The following is a 17,078-nucleotide window of genomic DNA, read 5'->3' as shown; positions in this document are numbered from 1 at the left end:
TTATTACTTAAAACATAATTATATATAACGTCAAATTTTAGTGTTTTTGGAAAATCTACATATCATAAGTATACTCTTCAAAATCTACATTTCCAAATGCGAGGCAATTTTTTAGTTTAACATTCACCGTACGAGAAATATGAGCGTTAAAACGATCTAAATTTAATTTCAAGACCCCCTGTTACATGTATTTCTATGTAAAAGTGAATATTTTAATTATTCGAAAGAAACAAACAGCTCTGAAAATTGAAATGAACGTTAGAACCGCGACAAAATCCAACTCGAATACAGCCTAATTACAATAAAACTTTTTTAAAAAGCTATGAAATTATACTTAATACATAAAACTAATAATACATTTCATTAAAATCAAATTACGAAAACAATATTTACATTTTACGGCAATATTTATTAATATTTAATTAATCTATACATATCGTTTTATACCTATCTATCAACAAAAACCTACTATAGATTAATAAAAAAATTCTTAGTAGGTTACTAAGATTGACGACACATTTTTAACTACTTCATAATATCGATATTAATCTTATATCTATAAAGTGCAACATTCGCTAAGTAGAACGAAACAACTCAAGAGTATTTTAATAAATTAATGTATCAACTACATTATATTGTTAATGACGAAAATTAAACATATTGTACTTATTTACAAAATGCAATCTTTTCACAAAAGAAAACCTGGAAGCTATACTATTTTTTTGTTTAATAATACGAATAATAATTAATATAAGTTGCCATATGTGTGTATTTTGCTAGGCCGATAACTTTATGAAAAGAGTACAAGTTTCTATTTCAATAGCTTTGTTTTGCGATTTTGATCAGTTTATTTTAAAAATACAAATTACGGTAATGGAAATGTTGAAATGCAAGGGAAAGTGATTTTTGACAATTCAATTTTATTACTTTGTACTAGTAAACACCTACATTAATACGCTACGACATTCCATTCATATCATTGTAAACTACATCGAGACGAATATTTCAGTCGAAATTTGTTTTATAATACATTTACGTTACGCTTAATACTATTTACCTACTTTCCATGTTTCATATTGGCTGGAATCGCACAAAGATTTGCGGTTAAGGCCAGACTTTTCATTAATAAAAAACGAAAAAAAAAATGCCATCATAAATAAGACACTATCGATGCAAATTATAATTATAACGAATATCGAGACGAGATCACGATTCTACGTGCAGCTCTTACAGCGAAACCATCGATATCGATAACATTAGCGCACCTCACTACTCTCAACTTTATGCCGTCTTTAACGATAATGCCTCCTGTATACATGGCTGTTGGGATTGAACACACTTCAGCGTTCATTGATGGCTAAGTATAACAAAGTTTTACGATGAACCTTTGTGATGGGTTAATGGACTTGTGTATGTGTTCAAAATTCGCCATTTTATACAGGAAGCGGTGATGGTTGGGGGGTTGTGTGTTTAGAACTTTAGACCATGCCTTTGGACATCATTCTGACGGTGTTCTTGAGCGCCTGCCGCTTGTTACAGAACCATATTCTGATGACTTCGCGCTCGTAGCCGAGTTGGTGTGCCAGACCAGTGATTTCAGTGCCTGGAAAACAAAACAAACCAATGTAATTAGTTAGATTTTATGACTCAACATAGCGTTGCGTGTCGTTTAAGTTAGATATGTTGTAAGTACTTTTTTAATGTTTCAAGGTGACATTTGACGGCGAGGTAATTATTATGTTACATGACAATTGTCATCTTCTGTTTTTGGACAGGTACGAAATCAATTTATAATTGTTGTTGATTGGCTCTTATTCATTCGAGATCAGATTTCTTCAGAACTCCTTTTAAGTATCTACGTTTATTTACGTTAAGACTATGTTCTAGACGTTGTTTGCTATCTCATTCGCTCCTAAACTTATCTTTACTAAAATAAACAAAATTTTAAATGCAAGTCCAAGAAATTATCAACATAGACCGGCAGTAACTTCGCAAGAGTTTCTTCGTAACCGGATATAAATCTTTCAATGTGGGTGTAAAACCTAGTTAGAGTTACTAAACTTGATTGAACCATTAGTTTACCACGAAGTATTAAGCACAAAGTCCTCATATCAATTTCTAAGTACACAGTTAATCAGATTACCTATCAAAACTGTGTTAAGTTCTAAATACCAAGACCTGTACTTCGAACAGAACAGTTTGCAGTTATTAAAGTGAGATAGCGCTGACCACGTCCTAGAGCGACCTCTCTTTTCCGACCTTTTTCATCTCGCTTTTTAACACTCCAGGGATCCGATTCTGCTATTTACAACAGCCGATGAATGAATATCAGTTGGATTAAGTTTGAGACTATTCTTATTATCTTAAGTGTTTTCCCATCCAATAATTGGAAATTCATTGTATTGACCGTGAGTGATCCGCTCCGTACAGGATTTCCAATTATGTGTCAGGAAAAAGCTTAGAGTGATACGAAAAGTGCGAATTTAATCCAATTGCCAGTTATTCATCGGCCATTGTAAATAGCAGAATCGGGGCCCAGTGGTTAACAACGCTTGGAAGCGAGACGACAGTCTTTTACACATAGCAGCGTCCCTTTCTGTTTCATTAACATTTTAAACCTGTTGAACTCACCTGAAGGATGGGTGTTCCGTTCGAAATGCGCGTTCAGTAGTTCCAAAGCCTGAGGTGTGAATGAGGTTCGTCGTTTTCTCTTCTTGCTTGGCTCCATCCCAATGAAGTCGGTCAAATGGTTCTGGCCCGACGCGTACCTATAATGATCGGAATACCTGACTTTAATGCTATGATAGTAAGGTTTGTTATTGCATGAGTTGCTGTAAGAACTTTTGGAACTTATTTCGACCGGTCCTTTGTGTATGTTAGTGCTTGTACGTAGATTTGATGGCAAACTTAATACCTAAATTACAGATGAATATATGATTGTATGTTTAATTTTTATTAAGTAACAGATGAACACAAGAGTTAAGCAAGCTTAGCCTTTTATACGCGACCCAATAACCATGGAATCTAAAGCGACATGCATAGGAATATTTAGGATCATGCCTTATTTTCTACTCTTTTCCAAAAATATTACCTACTTAAAAATTATACTTAATGTAAATCAAATCAATGACAATCTGCATGACAATTAAACTTTTTATAGGGCCTAACAAGTTCAAATAGTACTTTTGCAATTATGCTAACGCGACATCGCTTTACATCGTGTAGAGTGTTGTCACGCTTCCAGAACAACAACAGTCGCGTTTTAAGACAGACAGAAAAAACAGAGTAACTGCTGTGAAAAATACAACTAGGCGTCTCATTTTCAACCGACTTCAAATAATAGGACGTTCTCAATTCGGTTTTCAAATCAGTTTTGTCGATTCTTATTTTAATCGAAATCGAAATCGTGAAATTGCTGTCGTTTGTAATAAAGTAGTTTGGCTCATTAGTTTTTACTTGAAGAAGGTTGTTATTTTTTGTAAGAAAAAAATACAAAACTTTTGTCGATTATGTAAAGGTGCTCAAGTCAAGCTCCGAACTTCAGAAGCAAAATAAGGAAATGCTAAAATGAGTCTTATGTCATTCAAATAAAGATAATGTTATACATACAGCACATAAGCACTGTATGCATATAAGAAAGAGGTTATATGCCTGGAGATCATATTGATGAAATTAACATGAAACTGTAGATCCGATGGTAAACCTCGTTCTGTTTTCATAATGCCAATGTCATTTGAATGCTCTTCCATAAATGAATTTCTTAGTTTATTTTCATGTTTATATTTATTATTTTTATTTATAGTATAGTCTGAATTATTATTTTGTATTTCATTGGCGTGTGATTATCAATTATTTAGATAGCATCGTGTTTATTTTTGAGTTTGACAATAGTTACATATGTTCTGTTATTCAATTTCTGTGAATGTTTTTTTTTTTCTTTATAGTAGCAACTATATACTATGTTATTTATAGTAACTCTACAATAGTAACATAGTGAGTAGGTACTAATTGTTTTTAGTGTATTAAATCTTATTCAAAATCTCGTCTGCTTTTCTGCTAGTGCTTTCTTTATTAAAATTTACTTAGTAGTTACTTCGTTTATGTCATTTACTGAAAATCCTATAAATATTTTAAAAGCGAAAGTTTTGTAAGTTTGGATTAATGTTTGTTACCCTTTCACGCAAAAACCACTGAATCGATTTGGACAAAACTTGGTAACTTAACATATAGGATTGTTTTTATCTCGATTTTATTTTAACGTGGGTTCGTTTTCAAGTGGAGACGCTGGCAACACCTGGTATATTTATAATACTAAGTATGGTTTACTAGCCGCTAATTATCATTATTGCCATCATTTTTTTACTGATAACAAATGTGGTAGTTTATAAAAGGACATCTGACATCTTGTTGGCAATCAAACCGCTGGAAATGGTGTTCGAAAGGCGTTATCCTAATGTCTTAAACAAAAGTTTGCACGTTCATTTGAACTAAACTTATGATTCCAACATTTTCCATTTTAGTCAACACTTTCGCAGCATCCAGTAATCCATCTATAAACCGAATCCCATCTCCATTCCATTGTATCCAGACACTTAATTCAGTGTTATTTATCAGCATCACAGTAAAACCTAGATCTTAATAATAAATTAACGAGATTGCCGAAGTTGCAACAAAATTAATTCAAGGACCAGAGACCAGTGGCGCGGTCGTTAAAAATTACCACCGTAAGGGGGGGGGGGCGATTGCAAATTCAATGTACCCATTTGCAATGTTAAACGGGAATGTTGGATTCAGATAATGCATTTTAATGATGTAAAGTGTTGAATCGATAGATCCTGTGGCTTCTTACGTCATTATTTTGTGTTGGGTTTTCAGTGACGGCTGTTGTTTGATGTTTTGAAAAGGGTTCTTTGATATGTTGTTCTTGTTTTTTTTTTAAATCGGTAATTTTTTGTTGTGAATTATTTTGCATGTTTAGATTGTGTTTTTGACACCTTTTGGGTAACACGGGATTTTTTAGTTTGATAAGTGTTTGGGATTGATGTTGGGTTTTTAAGTTGTTTGTAAGTTATCATTTATTTACATGATGTGAAAATTGAAACGACACTTTCAGTTCTTATTTGGATCTTGCAAAATATGAGTTCATTAAATATTTACCAACGTGTCGGTCTTTCAAAGAGTCATTTATTAATCATCCATCATTCACTTTCAATTCATTTACACAAATAGAAAGGATCTTGTTTTCAATTACCTAACATAATGAATAACACAGTAAATAAAACAATTTCGTTAAAACAGTAAGTAATTCTGATGTTAATGACATCAGAACGATTTAGAAAGTCCAAACGCAATTGAGAACAATGGTAATGTCGTATACGCCTTAAAAGAAAATGAACATCGATGTATTCAAGTGTTAGTCATACTTATTAAAATAGTAAAACAAAACACGACAAAACTATACAACCGCACCATAAAACTAAAACATGCATAACATAGGCTAGTGTGTGAGAAACCCGGCTTGATGGAAAAGCTACTGAAATAGAAACAACTGATTTCTAAGACGTGAAGAAATAAGTTATTCCTAATTCCAGGCGACGGCGAGTGCTAGATGTTAGTCGAACAGCGAATCCAAATAAACACAAAGCCTAGCCCGTAAAAGCATTAGTTAGTCCAGATTTGAGAAATGTCTTTCACAACGTTGCTAAGCATTATAGGCCAAATGTTTCACGAACACGGTGTAGCACATATCACGAACATAACTCACTCAAACAAATATTTACCTCTCTTCGGCTTCCTTCATCCAACGTTCGAGCACCGGTTTGATTTTCTGCGCACTTTTTGGTGTTATATCCAATTTCTCAAATCTGTATCGAACATAAATGTAATGTTAGATTCTTGCTATGCGAGCACCGGTCAAATGAAAATCTAACGCGAAGCACCTTTTACATAACGCGACGTAACCTTTTACCCGATCCAAATTAAAAGAGGCGTAAACACAGGACATTGACATTGCGTTAACGATTTTACAGAGAGAATAAAAACAATAGGCAATTTAGTCTGCCGAGGTAATCAGTTTGATTAATACCGAACAAAGTAACAATAAAACAACGAATTCAGTTTGAAACGAAAGGTAACGTATGCCAATGCCCTGGCTTTGAATTGCGCAAAATGAATATTAATAAAATAAGAGTAATGAAATAATATATCATGCTATATTAGATGGAAAGTTAGATATTACTCATCGAGATGTTACAAATAATAAAAGTGATAAAGTTCTCACAGCGATTACTCATAGTGTCGAATCGACATGGTTTGGTAGCCGGGCAGGCGGGCAGCCGGTACATTAGTGTGCCGCGCTTGTCTTAACATCAAAATGTAACTCGGCCGTATGATGTATGGCGCCTTAGCTGTAATTACCCGAATGCAAATACCGTACACGTGTGAAAAGGAAAAGAAAGAACGTCAAAACCGGTAATTACAAATAATTATATACGGCATACATTCAAAAGGTATGCACGGATCGCCGATCGAGATAAGATTACATTAAACAGCGTTGAAACATTTTGATTTAAAGACATTCTGCGTGTGGACTCGGCCGATATAAGTGAGCCAAAGCGTGTACTTAATGTATGTTAAGTATCTACGAATTTATCTGCACAATCGTACCACCGTTTTGGTATTGTTATTAAATAAAGTTAAGTGAGAGACGGAAGCGCGATTGATGGAGATAAATTTGTAGATGTATTGTGTAGGGATAAAACAAAACACATACATGTTTTGTTGTTGTGAAGACAGCTGAGCTGCTAGCATCTGCGAAGCCAGGGCACTGGGGACGGTAACAAATAATATGTTAGATATGTCGTATCCAGTGGCGGTGAGGGTGCTCCGGCGAGCGGCGGGAGCAACATCATATCTCAACAAATCTAAAAAGGTAAGGAACAAAGTCGCACGCTTACAGTATCAACAACATTTACAATTTTGATTTAAGCCCGAGGTAAACACATTAACACACTTTGTTAGTCTTTAGATGTAAGAATAAACTAGTTGCATAATGGAATTATTCGGGTCTCACCCTGTTTAGGCCGATTTATTGGTTGTTTAACTTGCATGTTATGCTGTACGAGATGCCCTGACGCATTGTGCTTCATATGAAATTGTAATGCACTCGGACCGGGGTTAATGGTTAATTCAATATTTTGTTATTGACATCGTTCCAAGTGGCAATGACCATGCGCCTGATTGTTTACAACACAGTTCAATAAGTAAGAGGCATTTTGTTGAATTGGAACATTAAGCAGATGTTTGTTTTTATATTGAAACATAAGATGCCACTTAAGATGGAATGAAAATAAGGTTTTTACAGAATTCTCGGCAAAATTAAATTTCAAAAGATAAAACCTTTGCCTTTATCAAAATAATTAAAAATAATTATGTTTAACTGTTCATTGTGATCCTTGAATAACAAACGCCAGGGACACAAAACGAAGACGGAATGAAATTCTTTCTTCTCAAAAACAATAATATGTTTTAATTAAAATGCAAATTAATTAAGTCCAGTATAATGAAAGGGGTAACTACCATGTAGCGACGTCACGACACCAAATTGGAGGGAGACGAAAGAAAAATTAATGGGAAATGAAATCACGACAGAACAAAGACAGGGGAATTCTACTCTTTTTAATTACACGAAAAAAGTAATTACGGCAAGATAATTAATTAACTGGAACAGAAGTAACGATTAATGATTTTATTATACGAAGGAGGTCGTCGGGGGTGGCTTGGAATTGAAATTTCCTTCGGCTTGAGCCGGTCGCATTCCGTTTTGCATCGAAATTCGATTTGTTCACGGGCAACGTTGTTTCGAGTGATTTGATTCAATTAAACATTATGAGCGTAAAGCTGTGTTGAAGCGTGATTAATTTGTCGATTTACCTAGTATAGGTAACGAAAGAAAAAAATATAATTCTCGACTAAGATCAGCCGTGAAACCTGTTTAATTGTAGATTGTTGTGGCATACAACATAAAAACTTACGATTCTGATATGATGTAGTTTTTAAATACAAGATGATCGATAAAGAAAGTCTGAAATCTTACATTTCGTGTTTCGTTTTGATCACGTGTTCCAGCGAATAATTGCGTCAAAATAATATAATGAAGTGTGAATATTGTGCGGGGTGCTAAGTGTAGTTTTGACGAAAAGCTAGCCACACGCATACCTTACACATTTGCATGAATGAGTTATGTTAAAACATTTCACAAGTTTAAAAAAGCTCGCACTTCACTGTTCAGAGACATGGTAGGTTAGCTGTGAATCAATTCGTAATAATAGAAAAAATAATTGGAATCACGCGCCCGCGCCTAGCCGAGTAAAAAATGGTGTAAGCCACGACACAGTGAGCGGAACGGAAGCCACCCGAATGGTAATTAATTAAACTAATTGTAAGCAACGAAAGGAGTCAAGCTGTTTTACAAATCACTTCAATTAACGATATTAAAAAGTTGGAATGATAACCGAGCCGGCCTGCGTGACGACATTTATAAAAACGATTCTTTAACGTTTTTTTGTCAGGCTCGCGCTGTATCCAGCAAACGGTCACATTATTTTGACAAGCGTGCGACTTTATCTTCCTCGATTACAAGTAAGATATCATCAGATCGTTTATTTTTTTCTTCCTTTTACAACTAAGATACTGTCGATACTGTATTAACAACAACAATTTAGTGACAACATCAATTTTCAAGCTGTGGTCGTGTATTTTATACAATTATAAATTTAGATTAACGGTTTCCATTAACTTTTTTATGTTGTATTCGATATTCAATATTTCTGAACTTGTTTATAAATTTAATTGAAATTAAAGTGAAACCAATTACTAGGCATTTTGTTTTTATTTTGACAGTTGCCGGAGTTGGACTAGTTTTATGTACAAATGGCAATTTAATTGAACAATTCGATGAGGGCTGGAAAGCAGAATACGAATACATTTTCCGAGATACAGTTACTGGCAGTTTATTAATTACATGTTGTATATGTTACGGGACTTATAACTGCTACTTGTTGTGACAATCTATTTACGGTGGGCGGCACCGTGTCGAGTCCAGGAACAACATATTCGCAGTATACTTTAACCTATATCAAAAAATTGTACAAACGAACTGAACAGGTGTGTAGGTACTTATAGTTAGATTTACCTGCAGATGGCGCTTTGACTGTACGCGGGCCCCTCGGTGACGGACAAGGCCTGGCCAACTTGCGTCTGAGTGAGGCCTAGGCCAAGCCGCCGCAGTTTAAAGGCCTTCGCGAACTCCTTGATGTCTTCCAAGTTGATGCCGTCGACCACATTGCTAGAGGACTGGCTGATGGTTGGCTGATCTATCAAGTAAACGGAGTTTGTAGTTAAACAAGCGCTTGTGAAACAAGCGAATATAAAACAAATCGAAAGAGATCCTCTCATTTAAGTTATCAGTCTTAACGATGGGGTTTTGCAACAAGTAAATCTTAGTCAAAGTTAAATTTATATATCGATTCCTAAGATGCAAATCTGTTCTCGAATGGAAATCGAATCAATTACAATAAAACAATAATACATGTAACGGGTTTGTTCGTTTGTATAATGGCGAGATACATAATAAGTACCCGCCACGCAACCCCACCAGGGAGTCAAAGTCAATCGAGTGTAATCATTGCGGCGAATTCTCGGCACTGAGCAAATCTAAGTTGCTCCGTACAGTACTTCAGTTACAGGTAACGTTATCTATTGTCGCTACCACATAATACACTTTACATATTCTATGCAGGCTACTTGCGTAAAACCAGTCCGATTTCGAACAGGACTGCACATACGTACAACAAATCTCTACGTATATTGTCATAATTTTAACCAGTCCGTACCAACTCACAAGCAGTTAGCCCGTTTAAACGCGAAGCAAAATTATGGCCAAGTTTAGTGGGCAATTTATGTAATTAGTAGATGGTGGCGGTTCCTAATTATGCGGGATGTCATTAGTGTGGAGACGTGCTACCTCCGCGGAGGTTGGCCCGCGAGTGCACCCCCCACCACCATGCTTAGCTAACCGATGACAAATTACTTTCGCTATCTACCCCCGTTAGTTTAAGGAGTAGTCTGCGTCAATTAAGACAGGGTAGGGTTGGTAAATTGGCAATCGTTTCACCATTTACCGGTGTTCGTAACTCAGACGATTTCTAATTTCGTTTTGTTATGTACGTGAGCATAGTGTTGTTGCGAGAATCTGATTACTGCACGAAATAAGTTTATGGGGTGATTTTTAGGGGAGCTGCTCTAATTTGATATTGTTCATATCCGATACGGTGATTGTTTTCTTTGTGTACTCTTTCAATCATGTTACTTGATAAATCATCTATCAATTTTTCTTTGTATCAGTAAACTTAACTAACTTAAGCGTTGAAGGAACTTCGACTTCCTCATGTGACAATGTAAGTGTATTAAAGACCTTACGAAACTTTTAATTCTATTTGTTCGGTAATTAATAATTACGATATCGGCTTTTTATCTTATCTAAAAGATACTTCACTTACTTTTTATTGTCCATACCATAAAACGTTTTCGTTTAAGATACATTTTTAATTACGAATGTGTTTACGTAGTTTGTTGCATGCTGTCTTATCAAGACCAAATATCAAGTGTGTAAGCGGCCACCACCTCTTAAAAGAAGAGTGTTGCAATTGTGGAAAAGGGACAACGCAACATGCTGAGAAACGTCTCTTTTAAAAGTGCAAGTCTTTAAAAGACGGTGATACGCACCTGGAAAAGGTTGCTGGTTTGGACTAGATGCGGAAGGGAGAGTACCGAGTGTTGTGACGCAGTTGATTGATAGTTCATTGTCAGTTGACTTCCAAATAATTGAGACCTACTAGGTATTGATACCCCGATCGACATGTTTTAGCTTAACAAGCAATATATCCTTTTTATAAAATGGAAAAGTAATAACGAAATGACGTCTGTTTTCGACGTCCAATTAGAGTACATCGCGTGATGAGCGCACCCATTAATTAGCTTTCAAAGATAAGTCAATTGGGCAAAGAGTCGCCCGTAACTATGGCGTCCTGAATTCGATAACAATACATCAAGATACCACACGCTTAATTGTTTAATACATGTAATAAATTAATTAGAAACAATTAAAGTTTGCGTGTGTGTATGACCTGTTACGTACGTGTCTGGTTTTTTAACAAATTTGTTCTGGCGATTATTTTTTGGGACTTTCTATTGAATTAGCTGGCTTTCATATAGGGTTGCTTTAAGTTTTATTGCACGGTGACCTTTAAATAATAGTAATGCGTTTTTCTTCGTCACACGACACGGCAATTACTTGTAATTATCTTACGACTCGACACTGCGTATACGGAACGTGCGTTTATTTTATGAAGTGTGTACATTTAGAGTGCTAAAGGAACAATGATAGCATTTGCTAGAGATATCGACGCCAGTGAGATACCGATCCAATTAACGATAATTGAAAAGTTCATAAAAAATGTATTGTAGTGGAAACGTGGACCTGAGTGTTGGACGCTGTGGAAGGAAAATTATAGCAGTTTGTTTGTGATGTTATTTTATTAATTAATTAAGATACAGTTTTGTGTAAACGGCGACTTAAAATGTGACTGATATTATATGAGATTATCCATGAAGTATCTGTAATACATCCAATTATTAGACTAATTATACAAATATTTTTTCATTAATTCTATTCGTGCTAGGGCTTTATGTTAGATATCTAAAATTCAATAAGTAGATCAACATCGTGCACCATTAAAATTAATCAGCCTTAATTTAAAGCTAGATTCAAAAGATTAGGACTGAGCAGCAGAAACTAATTTCGTTCAACATTACCTACTTCAGTTGATTTATTCAACAGCTATTTATTTCATTGCTCACCAAAATACGTTGGGTAATCGTTTCCTACAGAAAATGATCCGTTAATATCAGATTTGCGTTTGTTTAGCCTTAATGTTGAGCTCTCATGCCAACTGTATGCAAATGGAGAACAACAATAAAAAATTAGGTTGTTACAGCTAACAAGTTGGAGGAAAATTCGGAATTTTGGTTTTTATTATAGGTATATAGATAGTATTGACATTTATTAAGGTATTCGTTGGCTACCAAGCCGCAAAGTAACTAAGGTGTTTAATAAGTCCTTGTGTAACTGAATGGTGTTCTATGTTTCTTTACGTCTCCCGCGTTTCTTTGGCGCGTAGCTTAACTCAAGACCCAGTATGTGGTACTTTGCAAGTATAAGACTAATATCTGGAGTCCTACCACCTACTCTTGAAGTAAGGACACTGGCAGTTGTGAAAGAGAGATACTGTTCTAGGCCATGTAGAGCACCGTTTCGTTCCAACTTCATCAGATTTACTCTTATTTGGTATAAGACGCCCTGTGCATAAAACCTGGGTAAATGATGTCGAATCTCTACCTTTAACGAAAGGAAAAATACTTAAATACTATTTTGTAATATAGTATGCTTAGCAATTACTTAGTGGCGCAGTATTTTCAATGTGAATTAACCCACTCCATTATGTATTAGCATCGAGTATCAAGCGGTCGCTAACATCAATAAAAAGTAATTACGACTGTTTACGTAACAGTTTACCTAACCTATCAAAAATTATCTATTTAAGAGACGCAGCCAAACAAAAACTTAGGAAAATTCATTTAATATTGTAAAAAGGGAAAATTATGAACAAATCAGAACCCTATTCCACACATTGAACAATCATCCACATTTCTTTTCGAGTGATTAAGTTCAATGTATATCAATAGACATCACATTCATACAATTAATAATAACGACTCTGTGTCAATGACATAAGAATGATAATCGTTTAAATACCATATCAAACACGCAAATTATAAATTTGAGCATACGTAATGGGTGAAATTACGGGCGCCGAATCGTCTCGATTCATGTTACGATTACGATTTAGAATCGAATACGTTATCGATTACAATTAACGCGTATTATTAAAGTAACGGTCGTAAGCACTTTTGAACAAGTTTCTTGAAGAATTTAAGCGTTGTTCGGTAAAAGTTTGAGCTTTTGTTTAATATTATCGAGGGCTTTTCATTTGCTTGTCCTGTTATTAAAAACCCATTTTGTAAAATATACGATATTACGCGTAGGTTGATAATTAACTAAATAGATATTGGGGATTCGAAAAATATAATTTTTACCTTTGAATTTACTATAATGGGAAGTCATATTAACTTTACGTAAAAAGTTTCCATAAGTGACATTTGATTATGGACAATTTACTTAATATCGAATTGTCTCATAAATGCCTACCTTACGTCCTACTTGCAAAGACAGCAAATTAAAATCCATAATTAAATATCGTGACATTGTCAATTTAAAGAGTTCCTTATTAAGAACTCGTTTCCACACTAAAGTACATATTTTTAATTCAATTGACAACAAGGTCTGTCTTATCCTGTAGTAATAATTGTTAATTACTCGGTAAAATATGTGTTACTTAAGGTAATGCATTTAAAAAATACCTACAACACCGCTTATGTAAATTACGAATGAAGGTTTTATTTCTTTTCTGAATCGGCAATAAGTTGTGAGTGGTTGGAGAATAGGATACCATAAAAAAAAATAAGCAAAGGTATCCCATCATTCATCCAAAAAATCGTTACAGTTCGATTTTATAAAGTTGGCAATAACGAAAGTGACTCTACATAACAATAAAACAATGGCCGCATAAATATTTCACGATAGGATGATTTTATCAGTATGGTAGAGCTGTTTTATCACAAATCCCTCCCCCACACCATTCGCATCACGTAGATGACGGTACGTTTCTAGCAGAATCAACAGGTAAAGCCCCCAGAGTGTCATGGATATAGAAAATAAAATGTGACGCCCTTTTTTTACTTCATTATTTTGTGCGTTTTTTTTTGTACTGACAGATGTGAGAAGAAGCGGTAAACAGTAGATTAGGATACAGTCATTCATATGTTGGTAAATTATGAGCATTTAATGTAGATTTTGGTAGAGGTAATATAAAATATATAACTACAACAGTTTTTTTTGTCGACGCCTTCAAAATGATGTTTAGTTTGCAAATAATAATACAATCTAAGAACAAGGAATCATGTGTCCAATTTATCAAAAAGAAAACAAGTAACAGTTCACAATTCTTCACCATAAAAACATCCATCAATAATGATATCACAATGAGACAACTAATCCTTAACTACTGACATTCACGTCATCTTTAATGACTTAATAAGAAAGCGAGACGGAACCAACTCCGTGACTATTTTTCGTCAACTCATACTGATTTACCCATTCACTATTAACTGTTCTTAACAACGATTCATTAGTCATGCACGAACTGCTAAAGGTTTGACAGTTCACTCGCGAGCCAATGGAAAGGGCATGTCGACACAATGGCAATAAAACGAAACACAATTTCTCACATTTTCTAGTTTCGCCAATTAATTTAAAGTTCACTTATTTATCGGTGCCGAGTCTATCGTCGGACCAACTCTTTGTTTTCGCTTACGTTATCGATCGCGTTCAATTTTATCGACGACGTTAATTATTTGTAATGGATTTTAATTAGTTAATTAATTAATTTAGTTCGGTACGCCGGCTGGCACGGTTGTTAGTCGGTTTCTTTGATGCCGGCAAGAACTTCCTTTATTTTGGTCGAAGCTCTTTGTATTGTACATTTTAGTGTCATTAGTGCTATATTTACTGGGAATTATGTGTAATTATGAATTAATAACTCTTATTTTTGGAATCGTGCCTTTGTAATTTCAACAGACGAATGCCCCGCGGGGTTCGAATTTAATATCAAGTGTGGTGCAGGAAATGTTGTTGTATTGTTGTTACCAGATGCGGTTACTTTAGAATACTTAGCTTTTGCCTATTCAGCGAGCATTTCCTACATATTTTTTCATTTACGTGTATATGTGTACTCATGAATTTCATCAAAAAGATCTTAATATAAGTACAGCGTATCAAGAACAGGGAAACGCAAAAATAAATTGCAATCCATCACGTTTAATTACGCATCAAACTAAATAGTAATTACGCGCATTAGCTTTAATGCGATTAGTAAATAAATGACGGTAGAAATGAAAGCCATGAACAGACTGATGACGTCACCCGCATCGAGTACGAAAGACCCTATATCAGGAAGCGAACTGTTATCGATTTTATTACATCAATGATATCAAGAAAACCATTAGGGTTGTTACAGTCGTTTCGCGAATATCATATTATGAATTAATTTCCTGAATTCCGAGTACATATGTGTACCTACATAGCTGATGAAACTACATCTATACTAATATATAAAGCTGAAGAGTTTGTTTGTTTGAACGCGCTAATCTCAGGAACTACTGGTCCAAATTGAAAAAATATTTTTGTGTTGAATAGACCATTCATCGAGGAAGGCTTTAGGCTATAAACCATCACGCTGCGACTAATAGGAGCGGAGATACAATGGAAAATGTAAAACAACCTATAAATCATAACTTATATTATCTACTACCCACGGGGACGAAGTCGCGGGCAACAGCTAGTGTAATATATTTTTCTTGACTGCATGGATAGCCGAGTGGTAAAGGTCACCAAGCTATGCCACGGGTTCTGTTCGAATCCAAGCCCTTGTGTGATCCGCGAATTGTCGTTCAGAGTCTAGATGTCTTTCTGTATGTGACCCCCGCAATATAAGGATTGAAGTCCTGAGTGATAGATTTGCATTTTTTGATTTACACATTTTCTAATGTTTATTTGCATTTATGTACTCACAATCCGGTGAACGAACTATCGGTCATTCAAATACTTGATTTTAATTTACAGATTTCTATGGCATTGGCTATAAATATACTAGATCAAAGGCAACAATGACGTGAAGGAGAGACAAAAGAATTTGGGTCTCTGTACTATTGAAGAAACAAAAAAAAACTCTTCGACAAAGTCCATAGGGGACGGATTCGACCCATATGTCTTTATCCTCCAATATCAACAGCATTGGAGATAAAATTCAGGTGTGAGGGCAGATTTTTTAATTGGTACCTTCCAAAAAAACTTTACAAATGTATTATTAAAGTTGCTTATAATGTAGAGTCGATATTTACTTGTAAATATTCAACTGCTAGTTGTAGGCATTTTCTTATATCGGAAGGATTAAGAAATTTAATAATTATAGTAAAAGGAAGATATTCTACTTTTCCCTTGTATTTTTCCAAAGAGTTCATACCCTCACTTTTCTTGTTTGTTTGTCGTTCCGGTTGGATTTTCGAAACTCAATTTTGAGGTACCTCCCTATAAGCTAGCAGGCTGAATTTTTCAGGGTAACCACCCGATGACAATGCAATTTAAAACTATAGAAACTGATTTTAATAAAAATTGAATGGAGTGACATTGAGAAACGGGTATTTAGATTTTTTAAATCTATAAATTTTTAAATTTGACATCATTCTTGTTCTCTTTAGATTTAAAGAAAGAAGGAATAACGTGACCAAACGCTAACCATATGACATTACCTCAAGTGACGGCGAATCGTAAACATGTATTAACTAAAATTACTAAATAGATTTATAGACGGTTTAGCGTACTAAACTACGGTGGAGAGGAACTGAGTAATTTAGTAATTGTATCCACTAACAACGAATTAAATAGTAATCAATAGAACTGGGGCCCCGGGCACGTAACATCGGGGCTTTTAGATTAACCGAGACGATTACGATACGATTCCTCGATAAATGTTTTTTTTAAATACTTATGACGAGGATAAGAAAAGGGAGATTTGGGGGTAATAGCAATCCTTAAGGGATTATTATATTGCAGTTTTGGAAGAGAGACACCGCTGTGAGAATTGTTGTTCACTCCCACGTTTCTATAGCTTCAATCATACAAGTCGGTACGCTTCACTGGAGACAGAAGTAATAAAATAAAAAGCCCAATTGACAGTGAAAAGTTTCAACTCCCATAACTGTCAAAAGGCTTGAGTGATGCTTACCAAACATATCTCAGAACACTGGCACACCTTCAATGCGATATAAAAATAAATTGCATT

The 17,078-nt window shown here is 34.9% G+C and overlaps 1 protein-coding gene across 6 annotated transcripts in view; it reads right to left on the bottom strand.

Moving 5' to 3' along the window:
- Positions 1–390: 390 nt before the first annotated feature.
- The window catches only part of LOC113498529 (POU domain, class 6, transcription factor 1), a 105,732-nt gene continuing 89,044 nt past the window's right edge, over positions 391–17,078 (bottom strand). For 3 of the 6 annotated variants that reach the window (XM_026878554.1, XM_026878557.1, XM_026878559.1), the window contains 5 exons: positions 9,194–9,374; positions 6,773–6,826; positions 5,781–5,864; positions 2,632–2,768; positions 391–1,603 (listed from right to left, as the gene is read on the bottom strand). In XM_026878554.1, the coding sequence (XP_026734355.1) occupies positions 1,479–1,603; positions 2,632–2,768; positions 5,781–5,864; positions 6,773–6,826; positions 9,194–9,374 (581 nt within the window). In that variant the 3' untranslated portion in view covers positions 391–1,478. The remainder of the gene's footprint in view (positions 1,604–2,631; positions 2,769–5,780; positions 5,865–6,772; positions 6,827–9,193; positions 9,375–17,078) is intronic. The other 3 variants (XM_026878556.1, XM_026878555.1, XM_026878558.1) reach the window with 3 other exon arrangements.

Source organism: Trichoplusia ni, chromosome 11 (genome assembly GCF_003590095.1).
Source record: "Trichoplusia ni isolate ovarian cell line Hi5 chromosome 11, tn1, whole genome shotgun sequence".
NCBI classification, from domain to species: Eukaryota; Metazoa; Arthropoda; class Insecta; order Lepidoptera; family Noctuidae; genus Trichoplusia; species Trichoplusia ni.
Note: the sequence above shows the minus strand (reverse complement) of the source record. Positions and strands in the feature narration are given on the sequence as shown.